Source organism: Oscarella lobularis, chromosome 7, assembly GCF_947507565.1.
Source record: "Oscarella lobularis chromosome 7, ooOscLobu1.1, whole genome shotgun sequence".
Classification (NCBI taxonomy): domain Eukaryota; kingdom Metazoa; phylum Porifera; class Homoscleromorpha; order Homosclerophorida; family Oscarellidae; genus Oscarella; species Oscarella lobularis.
This window is the reverse complement of record NC_089181.1, coordinates 2,983,120-2,999,104: the sequence shown is the minus strand read 5'-3', so window position 1 is coordinate 2,999,104 and position 15,985 is coordinate 2,983,120. Positions and strand designations below refer to the sequence as shown.

The following is a 15,985-nucleotide window of genomic DNA, read 5'->3' as shown; positions in this document are numbered from 1 at the left end:
CGAAGCGAAAATTTTGCGTAGGGGGAGGGCTAAGGCGCGTGCGTAACCGACGCTCACTGGTTACGCTGGTAGTGCGCGCGTTCACGCATAGAATGACGTCACGTGACGTCAGAGACAAGCAGTGAAGAGAACCTTTATGGGATTTGGGGATTTGAGGATCTTATAGTATTCCCGTAATGTAGAAGAATGCTGCAAGCATAGATGCAATAGAGTACTCGATATACATTTATGCGAGCCCGTGACGCAACAAAACATTACGCAACAAACCTTGTCGGGGCCGCTTTTGCTTCGACGGTGTATCGGACGGTGCATCGGGCGATGTATGATGCGTTCTCTTTCGAGGCAGTGCTCTAAAAGCCGACGGGTTTAGGGTTAGATGCGAACTTCAGTGTGTTCGGTTTATCGTACAATACCTTTCGGGCACGGGAAGACGGCGATCGACCTCAGATAAGGAGTGGTGGGGTAAGGAAAGAGGAGAAGACGTCATCGATTCGTGAACGGGGCGAGCTCCGAGTCTGACTGTGCTCTGTAGAGGATAGTAGCCCGGATAAGTCTCTGCCGTGGCGAGAGATCACGTGATTACAGAGTTCTCAAGGCTTGAAGCCCTTTCTTTTCTTTCACTGTGCCTCGTTGCGGGGTTGAAGACTGCTTATTGGCGCTTTTCATTCACATCAGGTTGTCTCTTTGTCTTCATAGCTACGTATTTTACGTAGCCAATCGATCATTTTTTGGTTTGGTTTCGACAAGAAAATTGGCGAATTCAAGCAATGTTATCTCGTATCTCACAAGTAATGGAAACATGGACACGGAAAGCCAATCTTCGTGGCTTGCTCATATTTGAATGAGTCGAGGCTTTATGGTGAGGATTTCTAGTAAACGCTGTTAGGAAAGTCGTTAATTTCTATTTCAACTACACCGGAGAATTGACCTGCTTTTATTCTTTGTTGCAAGGACCGTCGTCGTTCAACATCATGATTGGGGCGTGCACCGAAATGGTCATGCCGATCTGCTCGAGACATGAATCGAGCGTGTTTCCGCCGTCGCGATGGAATCTCTACGGTTACGTTCAGGATTGCGAGAGACGGTGGATGAATGCAACGGTGCGACCGGACTGGGCGGTTACGTTCTATGGTGGCAAGGATATTTCGTCGCATAGCAACATCGTCTTTAGCAACAGCGATCTCGATCCGTGGTCGTTCGGCGGCGTTTTGACGAACTTGTCGCACACTCTGACAGCTGTTATCATTGAAGGCGGAGCTCATCATTTGGACTTGCGTGCTGCCCATCCCGCTGATCCCCAATCGGTTATTGATGCGAGGAACGTCGAGAAGGCGCACATTCGAATGTGGATAGAAGCCTGAAAGGAGAATATTGCCATCTTGCGTACTACGGTGTCGTTTGTATTTTTTTCCTATTTTGTTGTAAAATTGAATGAAGTAGTAGCTTTGTCGTGAGTCTATTTGATTCAAAGGAGATAATAAAGTTACTTTTCATATGAGTTTATGAGACCGGTTTCGCCGTGATTGACAGGAAAATTTCATTCAGACGGAATTCTTTCCAACGCTAGCTGAACCGCAGCACCGCGACGCTGGTTCACCTATGCGTCGTAATCTCCGTTTGTCTTAAAAATAAAAACGTTTTGCTACTGTAACGATACAAGAACACAGGAATGCAAGCTTGGTATAGGTATCATAGCATTTCTGTATGAATCTCATATCGCTGCGTGCATAAACCTAACACTGGCTAAATAGCTACAACCCTGTTTGAAGGCATACCTTCCGAACTGTACAACAGAACAAAACTAGAAGTAGAATACGTACAAATCTGTCAGTGTCTGTCAGGTGTGTTTATTTATCATCACTGGAGGATTTATCATCACTGGAGGATTGAGGGATGTTTTCATCCTTGACTATTTTATCATCACTGGAGACTAGAGATAGATCCACCTTTAAGGCTTTCGCCAGATGCGTGAAACAACCCTCTACAAACTTCTTCAGATTCTCCTGACCAGCCTTCAGATCATCCACTTTTCCCTCTAGATTATCCACTTTTCCCTCTAGATTCTCCTGACCAGCCTTCAGATCATCCACTTTTCCCTCTAGATTCTCCTGACCAGCCTTCAGATTCTCCTGACCAGCCTTCAGAACTGCGATTAGTCCTCTACTATCAAGATGAGAAAGACCATTTGCGAGTGTTAAAAGTTCTGCCAAATCTTCATAATTGTAATCATTAGGAGTGTCCAAATAGCCTTTGAATTTCGAAATTTTAGAACCAAGGGCCAGAGCTGCTAGACGACTGATGCAGATGTGCAAATGTCCATGGCACCTACTTATTGTGGGGTCAAATCGAATTTTCTTCTCCCAATATCCAAAATTGAAGGCCATATACTCTACTGGCTGAGGTACAAGGACTTTCTCTTTGAGGAATTCGTGCACTTTCAAAGCAGAATCCCAAAATTCTTCAGACTTCACTAGGTCTTCATTGCTGTGCAAGCTCTCTTCACGGCCCTCTCTGGACATTAGCACAACGTTGCGCTTGGGTGGTTGCAAATATAATTGGTATTCGTCTTCGCGAACCCTCACTGTAAATCCGGGCAGGGTGTGATCATCACAAAAGACGCCATCGCACGTCAAACAGAACGACCGGTAAAGGTGTTGGCCAAAGCGGCATGGATTCTCACCTTGGTGCTTTCTGTTGGTACAAACTTCTGGAAGACGGGTGTGGATCGGATCCCTATCCATAATGCCACCCGTCTTGTTTGCCTTCACCTTCTCTGTGCAGTACTTGTTAACTGCATCAATCAGGCACCGCCTTTGTTCTTCATTATGGCAATGTCCCAGAAGCTGTGTGAAGACGTCTTTCTGGCTTACAATCGTTCGCACAACTTTCTTTTCAGGGTCAACTTCTATTCTGTATGCCAACGCCAGCGTTGTTGGGAGGCTCCCAACATATGTAAGGTGAATGTTGCTAATCGCAGCAATGTCAGCGCCGCTCAACTTCTCAAACTCTGTTTCGCGGATAGGAGCGAAGGGCCAGAAGCATTTCAAGTTTTCCGGAAGGAATTCCTATAGAAAGCAATCAACTTGTATTTTAGGTAAACACACACAGGTCATACATTATCAACGATTTCAGCTTTAGATGTCGAATTCTCTTTTTCGAGTTCCGCTTTATCTAAAAAGTAAATTAATTAATTAAAGTGAGTTGCAGATCATTTACTATTACTAATGAATTACTGTTTGCTGGTCAGGTGACCTACCCACCCACCTACCCACCAACCCGTATGCAGATACTGTATCGGGTTTAAGGTACAGCACCTAATACTGGCCTGAATGCAGTGCACGCCAACCACTGCCAACCACTGCCAACCACTGCCAACCGACTGGCAGGACAGACGCATTAGAGTTACTTCAATGTTCTCCGAAGCGAAAATTTTGCGTAGGGGGAGGGCTAAGGCGCGTGCGTAACCGACGCTCACTGGTTACGCAAGGTTACGCTGGTAGTGCGCGCGTTGAATGACGTCACGTGACGTCAGAGACAAGCAGTGAAGAGAACCTTTATGGGATTTGGGGATTTGAGGATCTTATAGTATTCCCGTAATATAGAAGAATGCTGCAAGCATAGATGCAATAGAGTACTCGATATACATTTATGCGAGCCCGTGACGCAACAAAGCATTACGCAACAAACCTTGTCGGGGCCGCTTTTGCTTCAACGGTGTATCGGACGGTGCATTGGGCGATGCATGATGCGTTCTCTTTCGAGGCAGTGCTCTAAAAGCCGACGGGTCAATAGAAAATGCGAACTTCAGTGTGTTCGGTTTATCGTACAATAGGCCTACCTTTCGAGCACGGGAAGACGGCGTTCAGATAAGGAGTGGTGGGGTAAGGAAAGAGGAGAAGACGTCATCGATTCGTGAACGGGGCGAGCTCCGAGTCTGACTGTGCTAACTGACTGTGCTAGGTAGAGGATAGTAGCCCGGATAAGTCTCTGCCGTGGCGAGAGATCACGTGATTACAGAGTTCTCAAGCCCTTTCTTTTCTTTCACTGTGCCTCGTTGCGGGGTTGAAGACTGCTTATTGGCGTCACATCAGGCTGTCTCTTTGTCTTCATAGCTACGTATTTTACGTAGCCAATCGATCATTTTTTGGTTTGGTTTCGACAAGAAAATTGGCGAATTCAAGCAATGTTATCTCGTATCTCACAAGTAATGGGAACATGGACACGGAAAGCCAATCTTCGTGGCTTGCTCATATTTGAATGAGTCGAGGCTTCAGCTTTATCATAAAGGTGAGGATCTTCTAAACGCTGTTAGGAAAGTCGTTAATTTCTATTTCAACTACACCGGAGAATTGACCTGCTTTAATTCTTTGTTGCAAGGACCGTCGTCGTTCGGCGTTCGGGGTTGGGACTATCAGGCGTGCACCGAAATGGTCATGCTGATCTGCTCGAGATATGAATCGAGCGTGTTTCCGCCGTCGCGATGGAATCTTTACGGTTACGTTCAGGATTGCGAGAGACGGTGGATGAATGCAACGGTGCGACCGGACTGGGCGGTTACGTTCTATGGTGGCAAGGATATTTCGTCGCATAGCAACATCGTCTTTAGCAACAGCGATCTCGATCCGTGGTCGTTCGGCGGCGTTTTGACGAACTTGTCGGACACTCTGACAGCTGTTATCATTGAAGGCGGAGCTCATCATTTGCGTGCTGCCCATCCCGCTGATCCCCAATCGGTTATTGATGCGAGGAACGTCGAGAAGGCGCACATTCGAATGTGGATAGAAGCCTGAAAGGAGAATATTGCCGTCTTGCGTACTGCGGTGTCGTTTGTATTTTTTCACTATTTTTTGTTGTAAAATTGAATGAATTAGTAGCTTTGTCGTGAGTCCATTTGATTCAAAGGAGATAAATTTACGAATGTGTCCGTTCAGCTAGTAGAGAAGCTGCCACAAACGTCTCTACATCAAATTCTTTCAAACGAAACCCTACTACGGTATCTCCCAGTGCAGGGAAATGCTAATTGTAGCGCGCGTAATATTGTAGGGCTGCGCCGCATCCGGACACATTCCGTGTGATCAGACCATACAGTATCAATGTCACGAGCCCTTTCTTCAAGTTTCCTTTCGCTGTGCCTCGTTGTGGGCTTCACAACTGCTTATTGGCGCTTTCCCTCACATCAGGTTGTCTCTTTGTCTTCATACGACTACGAAACGGCGTATTTTACGCAGCCAATCGATCATTTCGGTTTCGACTCGCAAATTGGCGAATTCAAGCAACGTTATCTCGTATCCCGCGAATACTGGGAACACGGAAAGCCAATCTTCTTCTACGCGGGCAACGAAGGCGACATAACGTAAACGTATTAATTACAAATTATTCGATTATTTAAATACCGTCATCAATGCGCTTCAGATGGTTTTGCAACAACACTGGCTTCATGTGGGACATTGCTCCCGAATTTAACGCCATGTTGATTTTTGCTGAACACCGTTACTATGGCAAATCATTGCCTTTTGGCTCAGACAGCTACTTGACTTCAGCCAATCTACAGTACCTTACGTCGGAGCAGGCACTCGCCGACTTTGCTGTTCTTATTGAACAGATCAAGCTAATGCCTGGCGCCGAAAATTCTTCCGTCGTTGCATTTGGTGGCTCATATGGCGGCATGTTGGCCGCATGGCTTCGAATGAAGTATCCAAACGTCGTCGTCGGTGCAATAGCTGCATCGGCGCCTATATGGCAATTTGGAAATTTGACGCCGTGCGACTCGTTCAATCGAATTGCCAGTCAGGACTATCGCACGACCCCCGGCGGAGAGATGTGCTTTGAGAATATTCGAGATCTCTGGAGCACACTAAATGACACGGCAAATCAGGAGCACGGCATGACGATTCTATCTTCCATATTTGACCAGTGCTCTCCCGTCTCCGACGTCAACGTCTTTGTCGATTGGTTCACGGCGATTTTCGGCTATATGGCCGTGGTGAATTATCCGTATCCGGCGTCGTTCTTGGAGCCGCTACCCGCGTGGCCCGTATCGGTTGCCTGTTCCTATCTAAACGAATCGAGACTGCATGGCGAGGATCTTCTACGAGCCATTCGCAGCGTCGTCAATCTCTACTTCAACTACACGGGAGAGCTAAAATGCTTCAATGCTTCTTCACAGGGAACGTCGTCTCTAGGCGACAAGATATGGGCCTATCAGGCGTGCACCGAACAGATCTTGCCCGTCTGTTCGAAATACGAGACCAGCATGTTTCCGCCGTCGCAGTGGGATCCTGTCAGCGAAGTCGAACGTTGTGAAAAGAAGTGGAATGTCACGGTTCGACCCAACTGGATGTTCACGCTCTTTGGCGGCAAGGACATTCGCTCGCACAGCAACATCGTTTTCAGTAACGGTAATCTCGATCCGTGGTCGGGCGGCGGCGTTTTGACGAACTTGTCCGACACGCTGACGGCCATCGTCATGGAAAACGTTGCTCATCATTTGGATTTGCGCGCTTCCAATCCCGCTGATCCGCAAACGGTTATCGATGCGAGGAACGTCGAGAAGGAGCACATTCGAATGTGGATAAAGGGCTGAGAAGAAAAACTTTTGGACTGCTCTCACCGGGCTGTTTGTTCGCGTTGGTTTTAGTGACTAAGAAACTGCTGCTGCTGCTGCCCTCGTCCCCGTCGCGCTGCCAATCACTTCGTTGTCGTTGCACGCTTAGAATGCTAGCGCACGCGTGAAGGAGACAATGTCACGAGCGCCGTCACGAGCCCTTTCTTACCTTTCGCTGTGCCTCGTTGCGGGGTTGGCGACTGCTTATTGGCGCTTTCCCTCACATCAGGTTGTCTCTTTGTCTTCATACGACTACGAAACGGCGTATTTTACGCAGCCAATCGATCATTTCGGTTTTGACTCGCAAATTGGCGAATTCAAGCAACGTTATCTCGTATCCCGCGAATACTGGGAACACGGAAAGCCGATCTTCTTCTACGCGGGCAACGAAGGCGACATAACGTAAAATACCAATTAAAAATTAATTAATTAAATACGTCATCATGCGCTTCAGATGGTTTTGCAACAACACTGGCTTCATGTGGGATATTGCTCCCGAATTTAACGCCATGTTAGTTTTTGCCGAACACCGTTACTATGGCAAATCATTGCCATTTGGCTCGGACAGCTACTCGACTTCAGCCAATCTACAGTACCTTTCATCAGAGCAGGCACTTGCCGACTTTGCTGTTCTTATTGAACAGATCAAGCTAATGCCTGGCGCCGAAAATTCTCCCGTCATTGCATTTGGTGGCTCATACGGCGGCATGCTGGCCGCATGGCTTCGAATGAAGTATCCAAACGCCGTTGTCGGCGCAATAGCTGCATCAGCGCCTATATGGCAATTTGGCGATTTGACGCCATGTGACTCATTCAATCAAATTGCCAGTCAGGACTTCCGCGAGACCCCCGGCGGAGAGATGTGCTTTGAAAATATTCGAGATCTCTGGAAGACTATAAATGACACGGCAAATCAAGAGCACGGCATGTTGATTCTATCTTCTATATTCGATCTTTGCGATGCTGTCTTTGACGTCAACGTCTTTGTCAATTGGTTCACATCAATTTTTGGCAATATGGCTATGGTGAATTATCCATATCCGGCGTCGTTCTTGGAGCCGCTACCCGCGTGGCCCGTATCGGTTGCCTGTTCATATCTAAACGAATCGAGACTGCATGGCGAGGATCTTCTACGAGCCGTTCACAGCGTCGTCAATCTCTATTTTAACTACACGGGAGGAGCGACTTGCTTCAATGCTTCCTCACAGGGAACGGCGTCTCTCGGCGACAAGGGATGGGACTATCAGGCGTGCACCGAAATGATCATGCCCTTCTGTTCGAAATATGAAACCAGCATGTTTCCGCCGTCGCAGTGGGATCCCGTAGGCTACGCCAAATATTGCGAAAAACAGTGGAACGTGACGGTTCAACCCGACTGGGTGATCACGCTCTACGGTGGCAAGGAGATTCGGTCGCGCAGCAATATCGTTTTCAGTAACGGTAATCTCGATCCGTGGTCGGGCGGCGGCGTGACGACGAGCTTGTCCGACACGCTGACGGCCGTCGTCATTGAAGGCGGCGCTCATCATTTGGATTTGCGCGCTTCCAATCCCGCCGATCCCCAATCGGTTATCGATGCGAGGAACGTCGAGAAGGAGCACATTCGAATGTGGATAAAGGGCTGAGAGAAGAAAAGCTTTTGGGGCGAGTTCGTGTGGTGGTGCTGCTGTTTGCTAACTTTAGTTTTTAGTGCGCATTGTTTGACTAGTATTCTACGTTTGCAGCTGTCCGTGTATTACAACAACAAAGCACGATTGGCAGCGCGCGACGGGGACGAGAGCAGCAGTTTCTTACGTTTCCACACTGACTTTGGACTCCATGTGCTTGTTGTACGCGCACTAGAAAAATGATTGGTCAGACCCACAGACTTGAGCCTAGATCAAGGGCATCAGATACTCACTTTGTTGTTTCGTTTTTTTCTCGTTCCTATAAACACGGCAATCCCGACAACCACGGCGACAGCAACGCAGGCGCAAACGACGCCAACAATGAGACCGACGTTGCTTCCCCCATCTTCATCTTCGTCCTCGCCGGGCAACGATCCCACCTGCTCTTCAGTCGAGTAATCGAGATTGCTAGCGACTAATTCTTGGTCATCAAACGTGATGATCAGTTCTTCGGATTCAATCTGAACAGGTGTTTGAAGGAACGTTGTTATAATGTTTTGTACTAACCAATTGTTTCAGCTGGTCTGTGGCGTCTTGTATGTTTGAGGACTCGACGGCAAAAGTTACAATTATGCTACCCCTTTCCACTGACAAGACGGTAATTTGGGCCTCGGACATATCCATCTTTCTAGCAAGTTCTGCTCTAAATTGCCTATGACAGATAAATTAGCGACACATCGTGATATCTAGGTGAAGTACGGTACTTTCTGAAACTTTCCTTTACGGTATCGTCGGGAATAATGCTGTCTATGTTTCTGTCAAAGACAACTTGTCCTCGAACGTAGCTGCAGATACAAGTCAATTACACGTACAGTAGCTGCATCCTAATGATCTAACCGTGTTGTTTCGCACTTTGACCTGGAACAGGTCACAACATTCTTGGTACAAGAGCTGAATTTATACAAAATCAACAAACGTAAAATATCAATAAGGCTATTAATACCATCTGTTGCAGCCATCCAAAGCGGCAAAGTCGTCGCCGCTATTGTAAGACTGGTCGCCGTACCTGCACCCAGGTGTAACTGCACAAGAAAACGCGTTATCAATAACCAAATTGACCGATTCAACGTACCGCAAGCCATTTCAGTGCACGCAGACAATCCAGACTCCATGCAATGACTAAAAAAGACCTTGCGGTGAGAAAAAGAAAAAATTCAAAAATGATCTACGTCTTACCAAGTGTTGCAGCCGTCCGAGGAAAGATAAGTGTCGTTCACCTTATAAGAAACGCCACCAACGAGGCACCGAGTCTCTGAAGAAACAACGTATGCTTAGGACAAAGAGGAGAGCATGCAAACTCACGCGAGCAAAAATTCGACAAGATTTTGTTCACAACTTTCGTATTGTAACTCAGCCGTCCTTTGAGCACTGAAGAACAGCCGGATACAGACAAGCTTCCAAGCTTGTTCCTATGACACTGGAGGACATTCTTCAGCGCTTGACAAACGTTTCCAGGCAATGTGGCCGTGATGCGAGACGGATCAAGGAGCAAATTTGACACAACGTCGTTGTTCTGATAACATTGCTGAAAATCAGAAAAGGCGCACAAACTTGATGCTGAAGAAAGAGGTACAGTAAAACATAAAACATGGAAATGGGTATTCTTTCTCTTACGCTTAGGCATGCACTGGCATCCTCGACAACCACTATCTGAGTCAATAGCATATCCATACGAGCATGCCACGCAGTTGGGCAAGGGGCACATGGCTATTGTAGGGCCAGCAGTTGGCGCTGATAGAAAAAGAAGCAATTGCGTACGTTGTACGTTCCTGAAGGCAAAAGACACATACCCACTTTACATGAACACGTAAAGCAACCGTCCGCAGCCATGGCATATCCATACTGGCAGTACATTAGATTAGGACAGTTAATCAAAGGACAGGTTGGCTTGCCTACGAGAGAACAGCGGTAAAAACTCCATGCGCCTTTTCTGCTACAACTCACCAGTGGTAGACACAGAGGGCGTTGGTATAGGAACGCACTGCCCTATTGGATTGCATGGACTCTTAATGCATTGTACTTGCTGTTCAACGCACTGGTAACCAGGTTTGCAGAGCATAACCTAGCACACAGTAACCGAGGTCATAGCAACTAACAGTAGAATGCAACTCACAGCACACGGACTGACGCATGCCCGTTTCGTGCATCCAACGTGTCCATTCAAACAGGAGCTAGACAGACAAAATAAATAAATATTATGCATCACGCCAATATTTATCTTAATCTACCATTGATTACACCCGTCACTTGAGCGGAATGTCTGGCCACTTGCAAAGACCATCCCATTATAAAGACAAGTGGGATCGACAGACGTCAACGTGGGAGCATCTGCATAAAAACGCAAGACGTTGGTACTTTGTCGAGATCAGGTGCTCTGACAAACCGGTTGGAATGCAGGTGGGGCAACACTTGTCGGGCAATATGGCTAGGCGAGTACCGGGCAAACAATTTGGAAAGGCACACGCTATTGAGTAACAGTCCGAAACAGTGTTATTGTACTTGTCGAGCCTGCACGTGCAAGTAGTGCAAGGATTCTGCTGAAACACTTTGCCTGGCGTGCAGAACCTCGACTCTAATTTTTAATTAACAAAAAAGGTCTTAGGGAAATTTCGGTGAATGACGATCGTCTTACTCGACGGCGTCGCCGCGACGGTCGACGGCGACGTAGAAGGACGGCACGACGGAACGTCGGAACACGATGGTACTCCGTTTAGGCACTTGCACCACGTGCAACCGCCATTCTTTTCGAATTTTGCTCCGTGAGGAACGATGTTATTATTTGGTAGGAGACATCCTTTTGCTGAGGTCGGCTTCGTCGACGGAGTCCACTTCGCCGGCGGGGTCGACTTCGGTTTGAGCGGTGGCCTCGTTGCGGGGGCGGCGGACGAGGTAGATGGCGGCGGCGAGGCTTTGACGGGACTCATGCACATGATGCCTCCGCACGCCGTCTTGCAGCATTTTTGCGCGCCCGGACAAAAGCTGTCGTTTTTGCAGGTGTGCACGCAAAGGCCCACGCCGCCGTCGGACGGAGAGGGACACATTCCTGCCTTGGGCGTGGTCGAATCGCAAACGGCACAAAAGCCGAGCAGAACGATCATGAGGCTGAGAGCGTGCTGTTGAAGAGAAACGATTGAGCGACAGGCTTTTGGACGGTCTACATGTACTCCTGCACGTACTCTCGCTGTCATTGGGGCGAACGATGTCGATGCACTCTTAGTTGTTTAGTTTAGCCTAATCACGGATTGTGGCCTAATTAGGCCTAATTAGGCCCTAATTAGGTCGCAATCGACGTGGTAGGCACAGTAGGAACGCCTTCGAGTGACGTCAAGGTGTTGTGAACATATTTATGCCGAGAAACGCCCGTCACAGGCTCCGGTGCCGGCTCCGGCTGGCACGAATGCCCAATGGCCATTTACGACCCGTATAGTCTGAAACATCCGTGCTGAGACGCAATGGCTGTTCTCAAACTTGTTTCGCTGGTGATAGCGCTTTTCTTGCTGCACGGTTCGTCGGGAGCGCGCAGTAGAATGACTCGCTTTAGCCAGCGTCTGTTCTAGACCGCTTTCTGCAGTTGGAGGCTAGAAGTCACGACAACGACGATCGGGAAGGTGACTTCAAAGATGAGGACTGGCATGCCGGCGACGACGACGACGACGACGACGACGACGATCGTCATCACCACGGGTCTCGTGGCCATCACCATCGAGGCGACGGCGAGCACGAGCACGGATGGAGGCGCAGCAAACGCGTTAAACGCATAGCGGCGATTGCTTGTGGAAGTGTTGGGCTCTTGGCGTTCATTGTCTTTGTCGCCGTCCTGGTCGTCAAACGCAATAAGCTTCGTCTTTATTTTGCCAAACGAAACAACTCCGTCTACGTTTCCATGAAGGTAACGAAGTGTACTTTCCCCCGCTGGTTCAATTATTCTTTTTGGTATGTAGGACGTGCCGTTTAAAAAGGCGAAAGTGGTAGAGAACGACTACGCTTTGCCTGAAAAGAAACCTCTTGAGTGAAATCGAGTCTGAGAGTCAGGATGAGACAAATTTGAATTTGTGTTGGAAGTCGTTACCGTAGTCAAGGAAGCATCTCAGCAGTTTTGTGAGCGTTCACAGTTGCTCATTAGACAGAGTATCATTTATCAATCCTTAGCTTCCTCGTCGCGTAACGCACTCCGCGTCGTTGTATTATTCCCCTTGACCGGATCTTTTGTCCTCTCCTCCTAAAGTGTGCTGCTCTGTCTGTCTTATACGTTGGGATGGGTTTTGGAATTCGCTCGCTTGTCTTACTGACCCTGGCCGGTGAGCTCAACTGCAAGCCTTTCTCACTGAAAGGTCGCTTGATAAATTTATGATTCCTAAGCTGTTCTTCTGATGAACACCCGTGTGAACGCGTTCGGCCCTGATGATCCCGGCTACTTCCCCAACGACTTCCCCAACGACGGCAGTGGGGAGTCTGGGGACTCTGTCACAGCGGACAGCTCTGGCGACGGCTCAGCAACCATACCTATTGACAATCCAATTGTCCCAGAGCCGGATCAAGCCGGCAAAAAAGCGCACGTGGCTGTCATAGCGGGAACTGTCAGCGGAGGTGTGGGAACATTCGTCATTGTCTTCGTGATCTTCGTCGTCCTTCTCTTCGTCAGACGTAAACGCAAACGTCATTACATTTCGTTGGAGGTAAATACAATATAGATGTACCATGTATATTAATGCATCCTTTTGTTGGTAGCCTGAGGATGACTCTGGTAGTACAGGCACTGTTGGTTGACCGAAAAATTTGTTTGTTTTTTTTGTTTGCTTGTAGTTAGGTCATGTCATGTGAGATTGAGTCATTTCACTGCGGGTGCCAGCTCCTCCTTACTGTGCCTGTCACGCGTTGAACGTCACACGATATAAATAGATGTCATCTCATTAGCTCGTCCCAGCACGAGCTGGCACAAAATTGAAATCAAATCATATATATACCCGTACATTGGCTCTGAGCCATCAGTCTTCAGCGCTCAACTGTGCAAGTCTCCTGCTGCTCCGTGATGAAATTTCTAGCCGTTCTTCAGCTGGTTGCTGTGATTCTCCTGCTGCAAGGTATACAGACGGCTAAGATGACTTGTATCCAAGCTGAGACCGCCTATTCCAGATCGCGTGCAGCAACTGGAAGCCTACGATCACGACGATGATCACCATGGAAGCTACCACCACCACCACCACGACGATGACCATCATGATCAGCGCGGCATGTCCGTGTGCGGGTGCAGAGGCGGCCGCAGAGGCGACGACGATGACAAGGCTAGCTGCGTTTATAACGGAGTGACTCGGGCGCATCGCAGTCAATTTTTAGCTGAAGATGGCTGCAACAACTGGTATGTTTGCTCTCGCAGTGACGAGGCGACTGTGTCACGGTGCCTTCTTTTTGCAGTACTTGTTGTAATGGACAACTCGAATGTACGACGAAGTCGTGCTCCACGTTGGGATGCACGTCGCGGGACGGCACTCTTGTTTCCAAGGATGAGTCGTATCTTGATTCGAGCCACAGTTGCGTTAGCTGCACGTGTGCAAATGTGTATGAAGAGAGTGCTACTCTTGGCCTGATGTGCCCGGAGCCGAATTGCCGTATGCCTCGGTGCAAGTTCTGGGAAAAGGTTGACGGTCCTCGCGGCCAAGGCTGCTGCCCGTCATGCAAATTTGACGTCAAACGCGTTGGTCTATATGCTGGGGGAAGCGTTGGCGGAATTGTGCTGATTGTTGTTCTTGCTGTGCTGATTGCCAAACGCAAGAAACTGCGCTCCTGTTGCTGCAAGAAATCAGTGTATCTTCCAATGCAGGTGAATTTTTTTAGAATGAATAGTGGTGGAAAATTTAGTTGCTTTTTTATAGGACGTTCCATTTCAGAAAGTGAAATTGGAAGATAATGATTTGCCAGAGAAGAAACCTCTAGCATAATCTACAGGGACGATTTCACTGTCGCAAAAAAGCACCAAACACTATTGATTGTTGCACGTAGTCAATTCTTGTTCCATATATAACCTGCTGTCTATGTGTAATCAATTCCAAAATGCCAAACTTTGTAAATCGAATAAATACTCGATAATCGGCGTGTCGTCTCGCATTGCGCACGCCCTCTCTCAGCGAGTCCCTTGTCCGCGCTCAGAATGTCAAGCAACGAAGCAAGAGGAACAGACTACATCGCTCAGGCCGAGGCAAAGTTAAAATCGGCGAGCGGCTTTTTCGGGCGGATGTTCGGGTGCGTGAATGAATTCGAAAAAGAAAGGGGGACCCCTGGACTCATTCGATCTGTAGCGGAACGTCGAAGCAGGAAGAAGCAATGGAACTGTACGGACGAGCGGCGAACGCATTCAAAATGGCAAAAAAGTGGTCCGGTAAGAGGGAGAAGCGACGATTCGCCCCCTTTCTCTAAAGAGTCGTCACGACTCTGCAGCCGCCGGCCAAGCTTTCAGCGAAGCGGCGAACATCGCCGAACGACTTCAAATGAAACACGATTCGGCACAGAGCTCGGTCGATGCGGCGAATTGCTACAAGAAATCCGAGAGCGACAGTAGGATGCCACGAGAGCATATGGGCCTTCTTTCATTTTTTTCTTTCTTATTCAGAGGCAATTACTTGCCTTCTTCACGCTATCGAAATTTTCACTGACATGGTAGGCAATTTGTTTTTCATTTTTTGTATTGTCTGATTGATTGATTGATTGATTGTCTTTTTATAGGGTCGTTTCAGCATGGCTGCTAAACATCACATGGCAGTCGCTGAAATATATGAAACCGAGCACGTTGACATTGATCAGGTACAGATAATGATTTGCGAGAAAAAAAGGGAAAACGAATGTCTTGTCAATAGTGCATTGCTAACTATGAACAGGCAGCTGACTATTACAGAGGAGAGGAGTCAAACAGGTATACTGTATTACTGTGTTCCTGACTGAATTTACCTTTCGTTGTTTAGTGCTGCCAATAAGTGTCTATTGAAGGTGGCTTTTCTGTCAGCTCAACAGGAGAAATATGAAAGGGCAATAGAAATCTATGAGCAGGTACTGTAGGACCCGTCCAATTGCGCAAAATTCTCCAATAATTATTATTTGTGAAAGGTTGGTGCGTCGTGTTTGGAGAGCCAGCTGTTGAAGTACAGCGCCAAGGATCATTTCTTCCGCGCGGCGCTGCTTCACATCTGCGTTGACGCGGGAGTCGACGGGCCGGTAAGGGAAAAAGATCACAATATGATAGGATGACGCACCGTCTCTCCTCTATTGCATAGAGAGCTCTAGATAAATATACGGAAATGTTTCCTGCTTTCCAAGACTCCAGAGAGTTCAAGCTACTAAGGGTTGGTTGCTCAGTAGTTTGACTCGCGAGACTGTTGCTAAAGCGTACTTCTGATTAGAAAATTCTTGACGCTATCGAGGAGCAGAGTGTGGATGCTTTTACAGATGCTGTACGTGCTGTGCTTATTATAATATTAATACCAGACGACTTCTCTACCAGGTTAAGGAGTATGATTCTATTTCTCGGCTGGATCAGTGGTACACTGGCATTTTGTTGAAAATCAAAAAGGCGATGACTGCTGAAGAAGGAGAAGAGCTCCGATAGGAAAATAGACTTAGAGTAAGGAGGCATTGAATTATTTTTTGCTTGTCAATTCGTTTCGGTATTGATAGTACACGATTATTGCCTTGGTAGTATCATTTATTAGTACCGTGTTCTAGTGTT

The 15,985-nt window shown here is 47.7% G+C and overlaps 5 protein-coding genes, 1 long non-coding RNA gene and 1 pseudogene across 8 annotated transcripts in view; 4 read left to right on the top strand and 3 right to left on the bottom strand.

Moving 5' to 3' along the window:
* Positions 1-540, bottom strand: part of LOC136189197 (uncharacterized) — a 1,424-nt gene extending 884 nt beyond the window's left edge. The window contains exons 1-2 of the long non-coding RNA XR_010670360.1: positions 414-540; positions 268-350 (exon numbers count right to left, since the gene is read on the bottom strand). This is a non-coding gene — a long non-coding RNA (uncharacterized lncRNA). The remainder of the gene's footprint in view (positions 1-267; positions 351-413) is intronic.
* LOC136189194 (alpha-soluble NSF attachment protein-like) overlaps positions 1-15,985 on the top strand; it is a 26,862-nt gene extending 10,877 nt beyond the window's left edge. Inside the window, exons 1-14 of one of the 3 annotated variants that reach the window (XM_065977081.1) lie at positions 13,202-13,352; positions 13,405-13,627; positions 13,684-14,089; positions 14,142-14,508; positions 14,565-14,644; positions 14,704-14,820; positions 14,876-14,922; positions 14,989-15,066; positions 15,120-15,175; positions 15,225-15,309; positions 15,367-15,474; positions 15,534-15,602; positions 15,660-15,710; positions 15,761-15,985. In XM_065977081.1, the coding sequence (XP_065833153.1) occupies positions 14,417-14,508; positions 14,565-14,644; positions 14,704-14,820; positions 14,876-14,922; positions 14,989-15,066; positions 15,120-15,175; positions 15,225-15,309; positions 15,367-15,474; positions 15,534-15,602; positions 15,660-15,710; positions 15,761-15,865 (888 nt within the window). In that variant the 5' untranslated portion in view covers positions 13,202-13,352; positions 13,405-13,627; positions 13,684-14,089; positions 14,142-14,416 and the 3' untranslated portion in view covers positions 15,866-15,985. Of the gene's footprint in view, positions 1-13,201; positions 13,353-13,404; positions 13,628-13,683; positions 14,090-14,141; positions 14,509-14,564; positions 14,645-14,703; positions 14,821-14,875; positions 14,923-14,988; positions 15,067-15,119; positions 15,176-15,224; positions 15,310-15,366; positions 15,475-15,533; positions 15,603-15,659; positions 15,711-15,760 lie in introns of those variants that run through there. The other 2 variants (XM_065977082.1, XM_065977083.1) reach the window with 2 other exon arrangements.
* Positions 1,677-3,966, bottom strand: LOC136189188 (uncharacterized). The gene is made up of 4 exons (XM_065977070.1): positions 3,839-3,966; positions 3,688-3,770; positions 3,116-3,171; positions 1,677-3,065 (listed from the first exon to the last, which is right to left on the bottom strand). The coding sequence occupies exons 1-4, from the start codon at positions 3,904-3,906 to the stop codon at positions 1,848-1,850; spliced, it is 1,425 nt and encodes a 474-aa protein (XP_065833142.1). The 5' UTR covers positions 3,907-3,966; the 3' UTR covers positions 1,677-1,847.
* On the top strand, positions 4,184-4,790 carry LOC136189100 (lysosomal Pro-X carboxypeptidase pseudogene; annotated as a pseudogene).
* Positions 5,094-6,751, top strand: LOC136189187 (lysosomal Pro-X carboxypeptidase-like). Its single transcript, XM_065977069.1, has 2 exons — positions 5,094-5,353; positions 5,413-6,751. The coding sequence occupies exons 1-2, from the start codon at positions 5,094-5,096 to the stop codon at positions 6,581-6,583; spliced, it is 1,431 nt and encodes a 476-aa protein (XP_065833141.1). The 3' UTR covers positions 6,584-6,751.
* LOC136189185 (lysosomal Pro-X carboxypeptidase-like) lies at positions 6,715-8,369 on the top strand. Its single transcript, XM_065977066.1, has 2 exons — positions 6,715-7,006; positions 7,059-8,369. The coding sequence occupies exons 1-2, from the start codon at positions 6,741-6,743 to the stop codon at positions 8,227-8,229; spliced, it is 1,437 nt and encodes a 478-aa protein (XP_065833138.1). The 5' UTR covers positions 6,715-6,740; the 3' UTR covers positions 8,230-8,369.
* LOC136189183 (cysteine-rich motor neuron 1 protein-like) lies at positions 8,283-11,539 on the bottom strand. The gene is made up of 17 exons (XM_065977064.1): positions 11,448-11,539; positions 10,904-11,384; positions 10,655-10,843; positions 10,500-10,599; positions 10,385-10,442; positions 10,216-10,333; positions 10,062-10,163; positions 9,886-10,002; positions 9,574-9,828; positions 9,448-9,523; positions 9,344-9,390; positions 9,215-9,293; positions 9,109-9,162; positions 8,976-9,056; positions 8,779-8,923; positions 8,505-8,732; positions 8,283-8,442 (listed from the first exon to the last, which is right to left on the bottom strand). The coding sequence occupies exons 1-17, from the start codon at positions 11,457-11,459 to the stop codon at positions 8,395-8,397; spliced, it is 2,190 nt and encodes a 729-aa protein (XP_065833136.1). The 5' UTR covers positions 11,460-11,539; the 3' UTR covers positions 8,283-8,394.

Bases quoted from the DNA above. Each gene is read 5' to 3' on its own strand.
- LOC136189183 (XM_065977064.1), bottom strand. The intron at 10,164-10,215 runs GTGAGTTGTAGC...GTTCTCTCGTAG, and splicing joins GCCCTCTGTGTCTACCACTG to GCAAGCCAACCTGTCCTTTG. The intron at 9,829-9,885 runs GTAAGAGAAAGA...CTCTTTCTTCAG, and splicing joins ATGCCAGTGCATGCCTAAGC to CATCAAGTTTGTGCGCCTTT.
- LOC136189188 (XM_065977070.1), bottom strand. From the start codon at position 3,906: ATGACGTCTTCTCCTCTTTCCTTACCCCACCACTCCTTATCTGAACGC. The intron at 3,771-3,838 runs GTAGGCCTATTG...GTCGGCTTTTAG, and splicing joins CGTCTTCCCGTGCTCGAAAG to AGCACTGCCTCGAAAGAGAA. The intron at 3,172-3,687 runs GTTTGTTGCGTA...TTTACTTTTTAG, and splicing joins GCAAAAGCGGCCCCGACAAG to ATAAAGCGGAACTCGAAAAA.
- LOC136189185 (XM_065977066.1), top strand. From the start codon at position 6,741: ATGTCACGAGCGCCGTCACGAGCCCTTTCTTACCTTTCGCTGTGCCTC. The intron at 7,007-7,058 runs GTAAAATACCAA...CATGCGCTTCAG, and splicing joins GGCAACGAAGGCGACATAAC to ATGGTTTTGCAACAACACTG.
- LOC136189187 (XM_065977069.1), top strand. From the start codon at position 5,094: ATGTCACGAGCCCTTTCTTCAAGTTTCCTTTCGCTGTGCCTCGTTGTG. The intron at 5,354-5,412 runs GTAAACGTATTA...AATGCGCTTCAG, and splicing joins GGCAACGAAGGCGACATAAC to ATGGTTTTGCAACAACACTG.